This window comes from Papio anubis, chromosome 7, assembly GCF_008728515.1.
Source record: "Papio anubis isolate 15944 chromosome 7, Panubis1.0, whole genome shotgun sequence".
NCBI lineage: Eukaryota > Metazoa > Chordata > Mammalia > Primates > Cercopithecidae > Papio > Papio anubis.
The window spans coordinates 143,805,109-143,821,404 of NC_044982.1; the positions used below are offsets into that span (position 1 = coordinate 143,805,109).

Sequence of the window (16,296 nt, forward strand, 5' to 3'; positions counted from 1 at the left end):
AAGGATGAACTGAAAAGGCCCTTAAAATTATACAAAATCTCTAATACACTAAAAAATTTTAATTTATAAAAATTTGGTATTTACATTTGGGGACACACATAACAGAGGACAACACAAGTATGTATAAAGAAAAGGCCGGGCGCGGTGGCTCAAGCCTGTAATCCCAGCACTTTGGGAGGCCGAGACGGGCGGATCACGAGGTCAGGAGATCGAGACTATCCTGGCTAACACGGTGAAACCCCGTCTCTATTAAGAAATACAAAAAACTAGCCGGGCGAGGTGGCGGGCGCCTGTAGTCCCAGCTACTCGGGAGGCTGAGGCCGGAGAATGGCGTGAACACGGGAGGCGGAGCTTGCAGTGAGCTGAGATCCGGCCACTGCACTCCAGCCTGGGCGACAGAGCAAGACTCCGTCTCAAAAAAAAAAAAAAAGAAAATAAATCTGTTCAATAAGGGGCAAACGTAACAAATGAGCTCAATGCCAATACATTTGTGAGACAGGGAGTAATCTGGGATAATATTCAGAAGGACTTGCTGATAATAACATGTAACATGGTGAAATACTAAGATGAATTTTGGAGTAATCTTTTATAAATAAAGTGTTTTGTTCTAAATATACTTCTGATCAGAATCAGATTTTTAAACCTACAAACCCAAATGAAAGCAATGTTCTAGTCTCAATCCACTGTATTTCTGGTAAAAAGACACTTTTGAAGGGTACTCGTTTAATCACTGGCAAGTTAGCATTTTATTGAGACCATCAACATCTTTACAATGAAAACAACACACTTTACTGTAAAAAGAGAATAAGGCAGCTTTCCTAGGAATCTCTGAGAAATGACTCAAGAATGAGAAATCATGCAATTATTTTTCATATATAGCACAGAAAAATATATTATATGCATATGGTTTATAAATAGGTGCCAACCTGGCCTAACCAACAATCTTTGGTAATAGTGTCCCTTGCTAAATATAGACAGGCACTCACTTTCAATCCAGCAAGCATTCTAGCTCCATTTTAAAAGCAGACATCAGAGCCTGACCATGATGGTGAGAGGGGGAGAAGAGAGTACAAATGAGCCTGAAAAGTCATAATTCAAGTTCACTCTGAGTGAGCTCCTTGATTCTATTCATGCAATGATCAATGGCATTAATAAGTAAAGGGATCCAACTATCTTCCGGCTGAGGGGTCACATGACTTGCTCTGAGAATAGAATAGGAAAGAAACAAGTTAAACTTGTTAGGGCATCAAGGGAAAACCTACCCTCAGGAGGGAGCACAGGGAAAACTAAAATGTTTTTAAAGGGAAGCTTCTTTGCAGAATCTCAGCTGCCCCACAACTGAAGTTGAAAGAAAATCCCACACCCACCCTTTCCCACTCCTTGAAATGGGGGCTAGGGAGTTGAGAATGTCTGGACAAGAGTTCCGTTTTACTCTCAAAAAGCTATCTGAGAAGCCTTCATACTTACTTTGTAATTTCAAGTGCCTTCTTTAAAACAGATACAAGTTTTGCAGACTAGAAAAGAAACACAGAAGTTATTCACCCCGAGCCCTACCATAAAAAGGTGAGCTCAAATATTTTAAAAGACCCAAGTAATAAAAAAATCATTTAGAAAAAGAATCTGAAGGAAGTATGCAAAACTTAAAAATGCTGATTAGGTTAGGGTGGCAGGAATACGGGTTCTTTTCATTTAGCAAGATCTTGTTAATACCATTGCTATAACATTTTAATAAATTTTTTAGATCTAAAATATTTTCAATTTAAAAAAGGACAGAAAAAGGAAAATGTAACCTGAATTGGTCCCAAATGCTAATAGCTCAAAATATAAAGCAGAAATGACTAAGGCTCCTTTTTAAAAAAAAAAAAAGCATAAAGAATTTTAAGAACACCAATATAAGGATAACATGGAGACGTTTAACATAAAATATCAATACATATAAGATGCATATGCAGTACACATTTTAAAATTGCTAGAGCAGATACTATGTTTGGGATAGCTGACTAAAAACGTTTGTTTCTTGGGAAGTCAATTTTTTAAAAGTTAATGCCAAAAAAAGTTAATGCCCAAAAGGATCCTATTCTACTTCAAGGTGTTTGTACATCATGAAGACACTTCTGATGAATCTAATTTCCATTATTCAATTTATCAGTTATTACTAGAATTGATACATTTGATTGTAAAATATAAGCTATTTGGCAGTTTTACTGCTCTTTCCAATACCATTAGAGAGAACAGAAGTGTCTCTAGCAAAGGGCACAGCACAGAACTTCAAAGAATACAATAAAATCAGATTTTTATAAGAAACTTGACTCTCCATGGTTAAATCACACAGTTTGTATTAGAACAGAGTATGTTTCTGGAACACTTATTTCTGCCTCGACTACAAATTAGAAACTTGTGACCTCAGCCAGCTACTTCTGAACAGCTAGAGTTCAATCTAATTGCTGCCTAGTCTAGAAATTAGAAACTTGTGACTTCAGGTTGAGAAGTTCCTAAATTACTCTGTAATTAAGACTTTCTTTTCAAAGAAGCATTTTCTTTTTATTTTTTTTTGAGACAGAGTCTTGCTCTGTTGCCCAGGCTGGAGTGCAGTAGCGCAATCTCGACTCACTGCAACTTCCACTTTCCGGGTTCAAGTGATTCTCTTGCCTCAGCCTCCCGAGTTAGCTGGGATTACAGGCGCATGATGCCCAGCTAATTTTTGTATTCTTTTTTTTTTTTTGAGACGGAGTCTCGCTCTGTAGCCCAGGCTGGAGTGCAGTGGCGCCATCTCGGCTCACTGCAAGCTCCGCCTCACAGGTTCACCTCATTCTCCTGCCTCAGCCTCCCGAGCAGCTGGGACTACAGGCGCGCGCCACCACGCCTGGCTGATTTTTTGGGTTTTTTTTTGTTTTTTTTTTTTTGAGACGGAGTCTCGCTCTGTCGCCCAGGCTGGAGTGCAGTGGCACGATCTCGGCTCACTGCAAGCTCCACCTCCCGGGTTCACGCCATTCTCCTGCCTCAGCCTCCCCAGTAGCTGGGACTACAGGCGCCCACCACCATGCCCAGCCAATTTTTTTGTATTTTTAGTAGAGACGGGGTTTCACCATGTTCGCCAGGATGGTCTCAATCTCTTGACCTTGTGATCCGCCCGCCTCGGCCTCCCAAAGTGCTGTGATTACAGGCGTGAGCCACCGCGCCCGGCCGATTTTTTGTATTTTTAGTAGAGACGGGGTTTCACCGTGTTAGCCAGGATGGTCTCGATATCCTGACCTCATGATCCGCCCACCTCGGCCTCCCAAAGTGCTGGGATTATAGCCGTAAGCCACCACGCCTGGCCTTGTATTCTTAGTAGAGACAAGGTTTCGCCATGTTGGCCAGGCTGGTCTCAACTCCTGACCTCAGGTGATCCGCGGGTCTCAGCCTCCCGGAGTGCCGGGATTACAGGTGTGAGCTACCACGCCCAGACTTAAAGCAGCATTTTCTAAGGTCTTTGGGCTTTTCTAAATGATTACCCAGGTGATTATGGAAGAGAGAACTATCAAAGCTCATGGCTATTATAATTCAACTTCAGCAAATATTTATCAACCCCAAACACATGCAAGAACTGTGACATTACTGTTGTACTTGCATCCAAATGTGACAAATAAATATGTACCCTATAGCTTAGAGGAAATACTAGTGATTAGTGAAGTTCCACCCATTACATCTGTAGCTATTCCCTCAAAGCCAGTACTTACATTGATTCGCACGGTCAGGTGACACATAGGTGGATATATGCTCAGAGCCAAATCATCCACACTAAGAGCAGAAAACAAAAGTAATCATTAACAAAAAAAGAAATGCAGCCAAGTTGTTTCTAATACACAACTATGGATGTCAACAGTAAGAAACTGTCCCAGAAATGCCTGTCAGTTTTTAAAATTGGGCAACTGGGCAACCAATACAGAATAAGTTCAACCAGTCTTTATTGAAACACGCATACCCCATTTCACTAGGAAGTTGGGGGGAAAAATTCCCTTGGTTCATAGTAGGGTGCATGATCAATTCAGTCAAAAATGTGAGGATATGAAAACATCAGTTTAATAACTAATATAGGCAGGCAGGTCATCAATGGAAGCTAGAATTAGAGTAAAATATAACTTTACTAAAGTGAGCACCACTTTAAGTGATCAAATTTAGTACCACCAATAATGAGGCAAACCAACACCATGTGCCTCCCTAATATGATAAAGTGAGATGTATAAAACACTCAATTATACAATATTCTTGCAAAAATGAGAACTAACCATCACATGAATCCAGGTTGTTGGATATTTTATGAGACAACTGACCTGGTTTCTTTTTAAAATGTTGATTTTTTAAAAAAAGATTACAAAGGACAGGAACTGTTCTAGATTTCAAGAGACTAAAGAGATGACAATTAAATGCAATGTGGGACCTTGACAGAACCCTGAATTTATATGACATTTTAGATAGAGACAACTGGAGAAATCTGAATATTAGATAATATTATTATATTCAATGTCAAATTTCTTGGATGTGATAATCCACATCTTGGATGTGGAGTAGGAATAAGAGCATTTCAGGAGATACATACTGAAGTATTTAGGGGTGAAATGTCATTGCTGCCTGCAATTTACTCTCAAAAGATTCTGGAATAAATATGAAACATCTCTCTTGAGAAATAAACCAATATAGGAAAAAAATGTGAATAGGCGAATCTAATAGAAGGATATAGGAGTGTTCACTGAAGGTACTTTCTTAACTTTCCTATAGGTTTGAAAAATTTCAAAAATTTCAAAATTTCCCAGTACAAACTGAGATCAGAAAGCTGCTGCTCAGATGTTTCAAGTGGAGATCATGCTTACCTAGGGCTGATTTCCTCAGAAATATCCACAATGTCATCCAGCTGTGCCACCTGATCCTTCTTCCCATTCTCTGCCACTAAGATCCGAATTTTCTTCAGGCAGGCTTTGGATGCTCTCACCAGTGCAAGGCAGGGGATTATGAGCTCTTGATCATCCTCTGACCAATACAAGTCCTGATTGCTTGGAAACCCCAACACATCATCCTCATCGTTGCGGTTGTCAGAGTTGTTCTCGTCAGTATCATTCAAGAGGCCAGAGTAAGGGTCGCATTCTTCCACAGCCTAAGACATACCATGATGTATGTGAATGCAAAAAAAAAAAAAAAAAAAAAAAAAGGCCTATTACACTTTTACCACCGTGCCTTGTTGTCCAAAAACCTTAGCCAGGCCGGGCGCGGTGGCTCACGCCTGTAATCCCAGCACTTTGGGAGGCCAAGGTGGGCGGATCACGAGGTCAGGAGATTGAGACCATCCTGGCTAACACGGTGAAACCCCGTCTCTACTAAAAATACAAAAGTTAGCCGGGCGTGGTGGCGGGCACCTGTAGTCCCAGCTGCTCGGGAGGCTGAGGCAGGAGAATGGCATGAACCCAGGAAGCGGAGCTTGCAGTGAGCCGAGATCGCACCACGGCATTCCAGCCTGGGCGACAGAGCAAGACTCCATCTCAAAAAAAAAAAAAAAAACCTTAGCCAGCCACTTCACTAACGGCTACAGAGTAGAATCATTTCATAAACCCTGTTTCTTGCTCTCCTTGTCCAGTAAGGGAACGGAGAGGAGTGGTAGTAAATCACACACTAACAAGGAGTGGGAGATGGAAGACAGAGGACAGTAGTGAGAAGGGGACCTATCTGGCAATGCTTAGGAAATCTCTCTTTATAATTAATTCTCATCTACTAGTCAAGGAGTTGCCTTCCAATGATGGAGGTCCCCTCACCCGCTCCATTTCTTCATGTGCATCCTTCACAAAATCCACATTCTTGGTCAGCATCAAAAGAGCTGCAGCTTTGTTATCTATGAGTGAAAAATCAGAAGCACTAGAATTAGAGGAAAACCCCAAGAATTTTCTTAAGGCTGCAAGGAACAACCACATTGTTCCTATTAAAGGGAGTGCCAAGGACAGTTGACAAGGGTGGTGGTTTAATAAAAAATTCTTCTCACTATATCCCCTGGTATCTAGACAGGGGTTTAAAAAGCTTGTATTTTATTCACCACAAGAAGAAATAAAATGGTCACATGATGTTTATCATCATGGTCCTCTTGGACAACCACTGTTTTGGCTTAGCTGTCTCTACCTCATAACTGCTTCTGTGTGCTCCATAATACTACTCTTGGGGTAGGACTAGGAAAACAAACCATATTTGTCCAACAAGAGACAGAGCCACAGCAAAGCAGAGTGGAATTTAGAAGTATGAGAACTAGAGAATGACAAAAAGTATTAATACCTACCTATTAATTTTGATAATAAAATATATATGTTTCACCAGACTGTTTATATAAATTCAAATACATACATGTTACAAAGCTGGAAGCTAAACATGAGAGGTCTCTCTGCTTTGGGCAGCAGACACGGCCCACTTCCCACTTTTACTCACCTCTTGGTATCTGAGGCATCTGCTGGCACGCAACCCAGACACTGTTGTAGGAAATAAGGTCATTGTTCTCAGGGCTGGGGAAAGAAATCAATAAGGATAAATTAATAACCTAGGTTCCTGTCTCCTAAAAAGCTCCTTCCTGCTGGTCATTACTCTCAGCTGTCAGTAACTTTGCTGTTAAAATGAGTTTTTCCCCTCTTAGGCAAGGAACCCCAATAACTGATAACCTAAACTGTGGCATCACTACCTCTGAGTTGGAGTGATGGAAAGTACTTCCATGAGCTGAGCCATGCCATCCACGATGTCCAGGGTGGCGCCCCGTACCAGCTTTCTCAGGGTGATCCCTGTGGCCAAACCCAAAGAATAAGCAGCCTGGTGTTCTTTTCAGAAGCACCATCTGCTTTCCTGAGTCTAAGCATTACAGAACTATAAGGTAATGTACACCCCCATGCTTTAACCTACATGCTAACACAAAACTCAGGTCTTACTTATATCCCCATGGCATTTTCTTGCCCCTCCTGCCATTCCTTAGTGTTTTCTTTAAAAGAGATCTGGAACAAAATCTTTCTGTGACACCATGTATTCATTCGTTAAAGACCGTGATCTCTTAACAACTGTAGATGAAACACTTGAAGTTTAAGCCACTTGAGTAACCCTGAAGATCCATGACATGTATTCAGTTATAATTTTGGCAAGATTATAATCAATGCATGATTCTACAGGCAGGGCTGGAGGCCATTTAACCTATGAAGATGTTCAGAAATAGGGTGAGATATAATATGGGTAGAGGAAACTAAGGATGGCCTGAGCCTGCATATGGGGCTGAGAGCCAGCCAGCATCTGTGGTGTTAAAACGGGGTGAAGAGGGAGAAGCCTGTGAAAATTAAAAGCCTTACAAGTCAGGCAAGGCAGGGGAGATGGGAAGTCATAGGAACAAAGCATCTGTATCTTAGAATAATGGCTTGATTATTTAAGTCACTTACATTACAAAATTATCCTTGACTGTATTGTATGGGAGAAAGTTATATGTTCAAGTCGGGTAAAAGTAAAAGTCACAGGACATAATCCACAATATTAGCAAAGATCTACTATGTGGCTTACCCTGATCCTTTGGAAGCAAATAGTACACTGCAATAAATGCCTTGATGGCAGCATGGACTTGTTCACAGAACTTCTGGGTTTCCTATGAAAAAGGAAACAGATTAGATCAAAGTGGTCAACCCTTCTACTGTGGAATACAGCAGATATTTCTTTTCTTTTTCTTTCTTTCGAGACAGAGTCTTGCTCTGTCACCCAGGCTGGAGTGCAATGGCATAGTCAGTCTCAACTCACTGCAACCTCCACCTCCCAGGTTCAAGCAATTCTTCTGCCTCAGTCTCCCAAGTAGCTGGGATTACAGGCGCCCACACCACACCCGGTTAATTTTTTGTATTTTTAGTAGAGATGGGGTTTTGCCATGTTGGCCACATTGGTCTTGAACTCCTGACCTCAGGCGATCCACCTCCCTCGGCCTCCCAAAGTGCTGAGATTACAGGTGTAAGCCACTGCGTCCGGCCTAAGGCAGATATTTCTACAGCATCATCAAACATTTTCTGAAGTCCTAGTATGAAGGTAGGCCTTCTGCTATACTCATCACATACCAGAGAGGAGTTAGCTATATAGTAGACATTGGGCTGACAACTCAATAAACCATTAAGAAACAGCAGGAAAAAACTTATTCCTGATACACTGTATCCCAAGATATTCATGATATCTTAGACCAGGAGTTGGCAAACTGTGGTCCTCAGGCCAACTCAGGCCCCACTGCCTGTTTTTGTAAATAAAGTGTATTGGGACACAGTCATACTCATTGGTTTAAATGTCTGTAGTTGTGTTTGCTCTATAAGGGCAGAGTTGGGTAGTTGGCTACAAAATCTAAAATGTTTACTAACTGGCCCTTTACAGAAAAGAGAGGGAGAGAGACAGACAGACAGACCAACTGATAGACCATGGTTATTAGATCACTAACCAGGTCTCTCTCTCTCTTAACAGAATCACAATATGTAACTAAAGGTAACTAGCATGGACTCAACAATGCTTGATGTTAACTATTTTCCTTCTAGGTGGTCACTGGCTTTCTCATCTTCCTTGTCCTCAATTGACTTAAATTCTAAGTCAATACTATACAAATGTGGTCCAGGTTGGAGCCAGTCTACAAACTGTGACCAGTCAGGGATGAGATAAGGACAGTGACTGAGAGTGTTTAGAAACTTTTATGGTAATTTGACATTTATTCAACATCCAAGCACATAATTTTATTAAAGTATCATTCCATGCAGATTGGAATTTTAAAAAAACAAAAAAAACCCACCCATCTTTTAGTAGGACTAAAGTGGTGAGATCTCAAGAAGGCAATGATGATTCATGTGTATGTATGTGTATATATACACACATATATACATATATGTATTTATTTGAATATATGTATATACTTGAATATTTGTATATATTTCAAATAAATCCAAATTCTAATTTTTCATCTATGAGTGAAACTACTGTCCTGAGCATGTACAGAAAATCAGTTCTATGCTGCCTCCTTGTGGTATCTTACTTGCAGTGAGTTTTAGCAGCAAGTCCTAAGTGTATTTGAAAGAAAGGGGTTAGCAGATAAGAAAAATAAGATAATATTAACTACTCTTTTTGAAATAGTCTATTTTCCATGAATCTTTTAAAGTGCCGTCATATAATTCATCTCTTGTTTCCTCATCACAAATCTCAAAGGTAGGCCAGGCACGGTGGCTCACGCCTGTAATCCCTACACTTTGGGAGGTCAAGGTAGGCAGATCACTTGAGGTCAGGAGTTCGAGACTAGCCTGCCCAACATGGTGAAACCCCGTCTCAACTAAAAATACAAAAATTAGCCAGGCATGGTGGCGGGTGCCTGTAATTCCAGCTACTCGAGAGGCTGAGGCAGGAGAACTGCTCGAACCGCGTAGGCAGAGGATGCAGTGAGCCGAGACTGTGCCACTGCACTTCAGCCTGAGTGACAGAGTGAGACTCTGCCTCAAAAAAAAAAAAAAAAAAACTCAAAGGTATGTGAGGAGGAGAGAGTTTATCACTGTAGGTACATGCAGCAGAAGATACCTATATTCTTTCCAAACACCTATATATGTAGACTGAGAAATTAAAACTATTGACTATGAAAATCAAATAAGGCAATGAATATGCCATTTTAAAAGAATCTTACTCCCATATTAAGGATACACAGCTCTAGAAAAACTAAGCATAGAGCATACGTGGTCACAGCCGACATGTTTACTTTCATTAGTTTAATAATAAAGGAATATTTAAAATGCATAAATTCTTTGTTCTAGCAATTCCATTTCTGGGAATTTTTTCTACTGATATACATACATACACAGAATTAGGTAATTCATCACAACACTGTTTGCAGTAATTCTAAGTTGGAAACAGCTTAAATGTCCACATAGAGTATGGTTAAATTATGTTTATATCTAGTCTATTGAATACCATGCAGTCATTACAAAGAACGGAACAACTGTATACTAACTGCTAAGAGTTGATTTCTAAGCTCTATTGTTAATTTATTTAAAGGAAGGTCCAGAACAGTGTTTATGGTATCTTACCATTTGTGTAAAAAGAAGCTGACACATACAAGATAAATGTTTATGAATGTATATATGCACAGAATATATGTGGAATAATGCAAAAGGAACTGGGGGAGACAAAAACGAGAAAGTGGATGGAACGATAAACTTAACACACTTAACTTTGATATCTTTTGAATTTTATACTATCTGCATAGGTTACTGATTAAATATAAAAAATAATATAAAAAGGGTATTATGTAGTATAACAGAATAGGTGTACCTTAGACATCAGATAGACCTTGATTTAAATTCTAGCTCCCCTGCTTTTTTTTAAATCTTAACCTGAGCTTCTGAGCCTGCTTGCTCATCTGTCAGATGGCCATCAAGTATGTGAAAACACCCAGCACATAAAAAGTGCTTAAAAAATTATCAGAAAAGAAACAACCAGGGTGAACTTCAGATTGAACCAATATTTATAAGACCTGCCTACTCCGCGCCAGGAAATGCACTTGGCAATTCGGTCTTCACAACAATCCTGTGAAGTAAAAAACGGTAAACTCATTGGACAGATGAAGAAAATAAATCTCCTGGCATGCGTGTAAAAGGTGGAAAGACAATTAGAGGATTCCTAAGGTGTAACTCGGCAGCCCAAGGATTCCAGGAAAGTGAAGCCCACCTGTGGAGACGGCAGTGGAAGCTGAGAGAAGACTGTGGTCAGAGTCGTGGCTTCCCTTGACACTGTCACAGCTGCCTCATCTGGGGGGTGGCCGAAGAGAAGGCAGGTGCCAATACATTAGCGCTGCACGGACTTGGAAGATACGCGTTCCCTTACCGACCCAGACTTCTCAAAAACACCTCCCGAATGTCGATGTTAGAATTCTAGTTCACCCTCTCAGGTGCTGAGGTGGGTAAGGTATCTCACAGAAAGGATGCAGCGGAGGAGGGCAGTCCCCTCCCTGGGGGAGAGCGAGAGGGAAAGGGGTCGGGACGCTGAAGGAACTGAGGCAAGGGGAGCCGGGACAGGAGGCGCACTCACTGAGTCTTCTCCAGAACATCTCTCGATTAAACTCCTCGGTGGTCTCCTGGGCTTCGCCGACTTGTGGGTGTGGCGTGTGGGGGCCGAATGGTGGCGAGTGGAAAAGCTAAGGTAAGCGGACCTACCTCCCTCGCCCCAGCCCGCCCTCTCCGCGACCCCGAGCCCGCCCTCTCCCCGATCCCGGCCTCTCCCCCAGCCCGCCCCTGCCGTCGCGCTTTCCAACTCCGTCAGCTCACCCCGCACTCGAGGAAGGAGCAACCGCAGCTCCTCCGCCAAGTGCCGGAGCTGCTGCAAAGGTGGAGCCAGGGTGGGGGCTGCGGCTGCAGGTGCAGTTGCGCTCGCCATCTCAGTCGCTTGCCGAAGGCCGCAAACACAGGCCTCCGCCGCCACTGCCGGAGCCGCACTGCGACAGCCGCTCCACTTCCGGGCCACAGCGTCAATGGCTCGTTTCCGGCAACAAGCCGTCCAGCCCCGCCCCAGAGGCCCGGCCCCGCCCCCAGAGGTCCAGCACCACCCATCCCATTATGAGAGACCAGGCCTGGCCCCGCCTCCTCCCGCCCCACCCTGTCCCCAGAGGTCCAGCACCAACCATCCCAGAGGCCAGGACAGGCCACGCCTTCTCTCGCCCCTTAAGCGAGGCCACACGAGCAAGGCTCAGGCTCACGGTCTTTCTTATTCATCATTCATTCATTTATTTGATTAGTTGAAAACACTTCCGACTAAGGAAGCAGAGAGCCCACAGTCCTGCGGGAAAACAGGCCTGGGAACTAATATCTCTGCCGTGGTCAGGGTCGGGCCCAGATCCTCAAAGGTTCCCTGCCCTTGAAATTGCACCTTTGACAGCTGCTGAATTTCAAGCACAGCGGTAGGTGCTTTACATGGGGTAACCCCTAAAAAACACACTGGGCCTCAGACACTCCCGTACACACACCCAACCCCTATCCTGTGGGTGTCCTAGATAAGGGTTTTCTCTTCACAAAGATAAATCAACTCTTTGCCTCCTTGAGGAGGGAAGGAATAAAGGCATTATTTTTGAGACTTTTCTGCAGTCCATTCTGCAGGTATCAGTAGTGGGTAATCCCTCCAACATCCAGGAGTCCAAACGAGCAGCAGCTCCCTAAAGCTCATGCACCAATACTGGCCCTCCACCTGCTACTGGGGTAGAGGCCTAGGCTATAGACACAGAGGCTGGGCTTCTGCCCAGCTGCCAGTGGTGAGACATGGCCTTCAGGAGCTCAGGTGGCTTTTTAACTGCACCATGAAGATTCCAAGCTTGGCGGAGTTCAGTGTCCACACACAACGAATGAGAACAGGTGTCAGCAGTGTCAACCAGGTCCGCAAAGGGGAGAATAAAAAAGCTAGGGTGCCGTATGTCGCATAAAGAAAGTAGCAGGAATAAACCTGCCAGATGTACAGCAGTAGCATAAGTAGGTGAACAGGCATAATTTTCAAGTATTTTCTTTGATGGAGATGAGACCTGAAGTTGTGACCAAAGCACCGCTGCAGCAAGCTCCAACACATGTAAGCCATCAAGGGGATGTTAAAAAATGCCAGCTGGAAAAGAACAGAGCCATAGCTTACTCCCAAGTCCTTGGAAGAGTTTGGTCTTAATAATGCATCATTAGTGGATCCTAAGAATATGCTGCTTTCTGTCTTGGGGTTAGCTAATTTACTTAAGCACAGTTGCTTATAACACAACAGCTGACTTGTGGCTAGTTGTGTATTTGCCCATGTCCTTTTATTCATCTTAGAGGCGGGTATCATTTAATTTATGTTGAAGTCCCAACTTGTAGTACAGTATCATATACACAGTTAATATCCAGTGGTGTTAAGCTGGAATTGAACTGAGTAAATGCATACACACACATACAACAACCCCTCTTTTTTGGTGGAGTGAGGGGAGGGCTTGGCTGTCAGTATTTTTTTTCTTATCTCCATTTTTGTTTGAGGTAGCATGACTAAGTACTGGAATATAAATTAGAAGATCTAAATTATAATCCAAGTTGAGCTGCTGTATGATTCATTCATTTAACAAATATTTACTGAGCACCCGTTATGTGGCAGGCATGAGCTAGGCTCCAAGTTAGGGACACAATGGCAAACAAGTTAGAAAAGGTCTGTCATAGAGCTAACGTTCCAACAGGGAGAAGACAAAGACCAAAAAAATAAACAAAAAAATATAATTACAGATTGTGATTAGTTCAATGAAGGAAAGAACTGGGTCATAAGAAGATAACGGGGAGAAAGGCTCTCAGAGGCCAGGACAGGAATAAATTAGCGGAGGGAAGTGCATTCCAGGCAGAAGGAACAAATGAAAAGCCCAGAGATGGGAGAGGTCTTGGCCTCTTTAAGGAAGTGCATGCAGAGCATAACCCAGGTGGGAATTGGCAGTCGGCAGGACCCAGATCACTGCTCTGCTTCAAAGCATTTCAAGCTGAAAACTAAGTAAGCTGATTGTAAAGTTTTTAAAAGAGCACATTGGATGCTCGGTATTAAACTGAGAGCAAGCAGGCAAGAATATCAGGGAGAAGACCCAGGCAAGAAATAATTAAAATTTAGATTAGGGTAACAGAAATAGAGAGAAGTGGATGGATTCAAGATACGCACTGGAAGCAGATCAAATAAGGTAGAGCTTGCTGGTTAACTAGATACAGGGTACGAAGGAAAGAGAATAATTGAGGATACATCTTGGAGAAATCAGGTGAATGGTGGAGTCATTTATTAAAACTGGAAAAACAGAGGAACAGGTTTGGGGTAGAAATAATGTTCCTAATTAGAGAGACATCATATGAAGTTGAGATGCCTGTTAGACATCTGTGGCCATTGGATATAGAGGCACTTGAAGTGCAGAAAGAGGTCGAGATCAGAGAGATAGATTGGGGAGTCATGGGTCTGGATGATACATAAAATCCATTATTAGTGTACTATTTATTAGAATATGAATGTAAACATTTACAAAGGAAAAAACCCTGCCTTTTGGTAAGGCTCAGGATTCATTTGGTATGAGAGAGTTCCTTAGAGACAGCCTCCATCTACATAATAGAAAACTGAAATGAGGCTAGGCACAGTGGCTCACGCCTGTAATCCCAGCACTTTGGGAGGCCGACACAGGCGGATCACCTGAGGTCGGGAGTTAGAGGCCAGCCTGGCCAACATGATGAAACCCCATCTCTACTAAAAACGCAAAAATTAGCTGGGCATGGTGGCACATGCCTGTAATCCCAGCTATACAGGAGGCTGAGGCAAGAAATGCATTGGAACCCAAGAGGCGGAGGCTGCAGTGAGCCAAGATTGCACCACTGTGCTCCAGCCTGGGCGACGGCGCAACGCTGTGTCGGGGAATAAAAAATATATTTTAGATGTTTACATGAGAGTGGTAGAAGGAGTTTAGGAAGCACTTTAAAAGCAAATGAGGCCGGGCGCGGTGGCTCAAGCCTGTAATCCCAGCACTTTGGGAGGCCGAGACGGGCGGATCACGAGGTCAGGAGATCAAGACCATCCTGGCTAACACGGTGAAACCCCGTCTCTACTAAAAATACAAGAAAATTAGCCGGGCGAGGTGGCGGGCGCCTGTAGTCCCAGCTACTCGGGAGGCTGAGGCAGAAGAATGGCGTGAACCCGGGGGGGCGGAGCTTGCAGTGAGCCGAGATCGCGCCACTGCACTCCAGCCTGGGGCACAGAGCAAGACTCCGTCTCAAAAAAAAAAAAAAAAAAAAAAAAGCAAATGAAGTTTTTATTAAAGGCTCCCCTGCAAGTAAAGTAGGAAAGATGATCTATGGTACTTAATTTTGGATTTTGGATTTAATTCATAACTGTTATGCAATTAGTCTGACAAGGCCAAGATGTTCTTAAATTGCCTTTCTGACTTCTTACCTGGAGAATTCCAATTATAAATGTTATGCTGCCTTGTAGGAAATGTCCATTAACAAATATCCCAAAGGAAAAGCAGCAACCCAATTTGCCATCAATGATTTCACCAAAAAACCATGGACCTAAAAGAGGCAATGGACAAAAAAGGAGGAGATTAAATAACTATAACCCTGATTACATATATCATGAGATGCATTTATAGGAATAATGCAAATATATCAGACTAGCCATCTATCAGTATTTTATTTCATAGCCTTTCCTCGTTGTTAATCTCTATGTTGTACTCAATATCCTTGCTAACCAACTATTTGCTCCTTTACTCCATATTTTTTGGATTATGAAATTGTCTTAGTAGACACTATACCTGGAACAGATATGTGTCTTATAGATTCTAGAAACAAAAAAAAGGCACACTCACATTTTTTAAAATTCCGTTGCAATAATAACCTCAATACAATGCATTAACATTTCCTTTAAGAGGTAAAGAGGTATTCCACAGAAGTTAAATTTCCAGATGATTGAGAATTACTCCTTAAAGCAAAAAAAACTTCAACTACCTTTTGAAAGAAATCTTTCTAAGATGCACTCATTAATATAATGAATGTATTTTAACCTCTTCTTGAAGGCCCACAGTCATTACTTTGTGTATCAACTATATAATCACGGTTACCATGTAGAAAGTTGAACTTGCTTCAGTTTTCTCATCTAGAATGCCATGCTGACTTTTCTCTCCTCTCTATTATTATTTACTGCCCCCTTCTCAGTGTGTGAGTTTCTAGGTGTTATTATTATTATTAATATTGTCATTTTGTCTTGTAAGTGTGCTGGTTTATGTAAGAGTATCAAGTGTTTGTCAAGAGTGATAAGGGACAGTTAGACTAGCCTTCTCAAAATGCAAATACTAGGCCAGGCAGGGTGGCTCATGCCTGTAATCCCAGCACTTTGGGAGGCCAAGGCGGGTCGATCACCGGAGGTCAGGAGTTCAAGACCAGCCTGGCCAACATGGTGAAATCCTGTCTCTACTAAAAATACAAAAATTAGCCAAGTGTGGTGGAACACGCCTGTAATGCCAGCTACTCGGGAGGCTGAGGTAGGAGAATGGCTTGAACCTGGGAGGCAGAGGCTGCAGTGAGCCAAGATTGTACCACTGCACTCTAGCCTGGGCAACAAAGCGAGACTATATCTCAAAAAAAAAAAAAAAAAAAAATGCAAATACCATCATTTGCTGGCAAGAATAGGGTTCAGCTTTAAAAAGTCAGAGGCAATTTTCTCAGATATTCTTTATATAAACTGCATTAAAGACACATGAGTCTAAAAAGGTGCTTTCTCTTCAGGTTTCAACTTTTTGAATGGAACAAT

General features: G+C 42.3%; 2 protein-coding genes across 12 annotated transcripts in view; both read right to left on the reverse strand.

Annotated features, from left to right (window-relative positions):
- Positions 1–719: 719 nt before the first annotated feature.
- On the reverse strand, positions 720–11,615 carry CCNDBP1 (cyclin D1 binding protein 1). Of its 2 annotated transcripts, XM_003900847.5 has the most exons (11): positions 11,304–11,615; positions 11,068–11,127; positions 10,708–10,787; positions 7,543–7,624; positions 6,689–6,785; positions 6,442–6,515; positions 5,784–5,860; positions 4,851–5,131; positions 3,720–3,780; positions 1,468–1,514; positions 720–1,202 (listed from the first exon to the last, which is right to left on the reverse strand). In XM_003900847.5, exons 1-11 carry the CDS (start codon positions 11,410–11,412, stop codon positions 1,088–1,090), a joined length of 1,083 nt encoding a protein of 360 aa, XP_003900896.1. In that variant the 5' UTR covers positions 11,413–11,615; the 3' UTR covers positions 720–1,087. The 2 variants fall into 2 exon arrangements, with proteins under 2 accessions (XP_003900896.1, XP_021796205.1); XM_021940513.2 differs by lacking the exon at positions 10,708–10,787.
- Positions 11,616–11,735: 120 nt separating this feature from the next.
- TMEM62 (transmembrane protein 62) overlaps positions 11,736–16,296 on the reverse strand; it is a 45,784-nt gene continuing 41,223 nt past the window's right edge. For all 10 annotated transcript variants that reach the window (XM_021940509.2, XM_021940504.2, XM_009210013.4 and 7 more), the window contains 2 exons: positions 14,941–15,059; positions 11,736–12,621 (listed from right to left, as the gene is read on the reverse strand). In XM_021940509.2, coding sequence (XP_021796201.1) covers positions 12,295–12,621; positions 14,941–15,059 — 446 coding nt within the window. In that variant the 3' untranslated portion in view covers positions 11,736–12,294. The remainder of the gene's footprint in view (positions 12,622–14,940; positions 15,060–16,296) is intronic.

Bases quoted from the DNA above. Each gene is read 5' to 3' on its own strand.
- CCNDBP1 (XM_021940513.2), bottom strand. From the start codon at position 11,585: ATGGGTGGTGCTGGACCTCTGGGGGCGGGGCCGGGCCTCTGGGGCGGG. The intron at 6,516-6,688 runs GTAGTGATGCCA...TTCTTTCCCCAG, and splicing joins TCCATCACTCCAACTCAGAG to CCCTGAGAACAATGACCTTA. The intron at 5,861-6,441 runs GTGAGTAAAAGT...TTTCACTCATAG, and splicing joins GATGCCTCAGATACCAAGAG to ATAACAAAGCTGCAGCTCTT.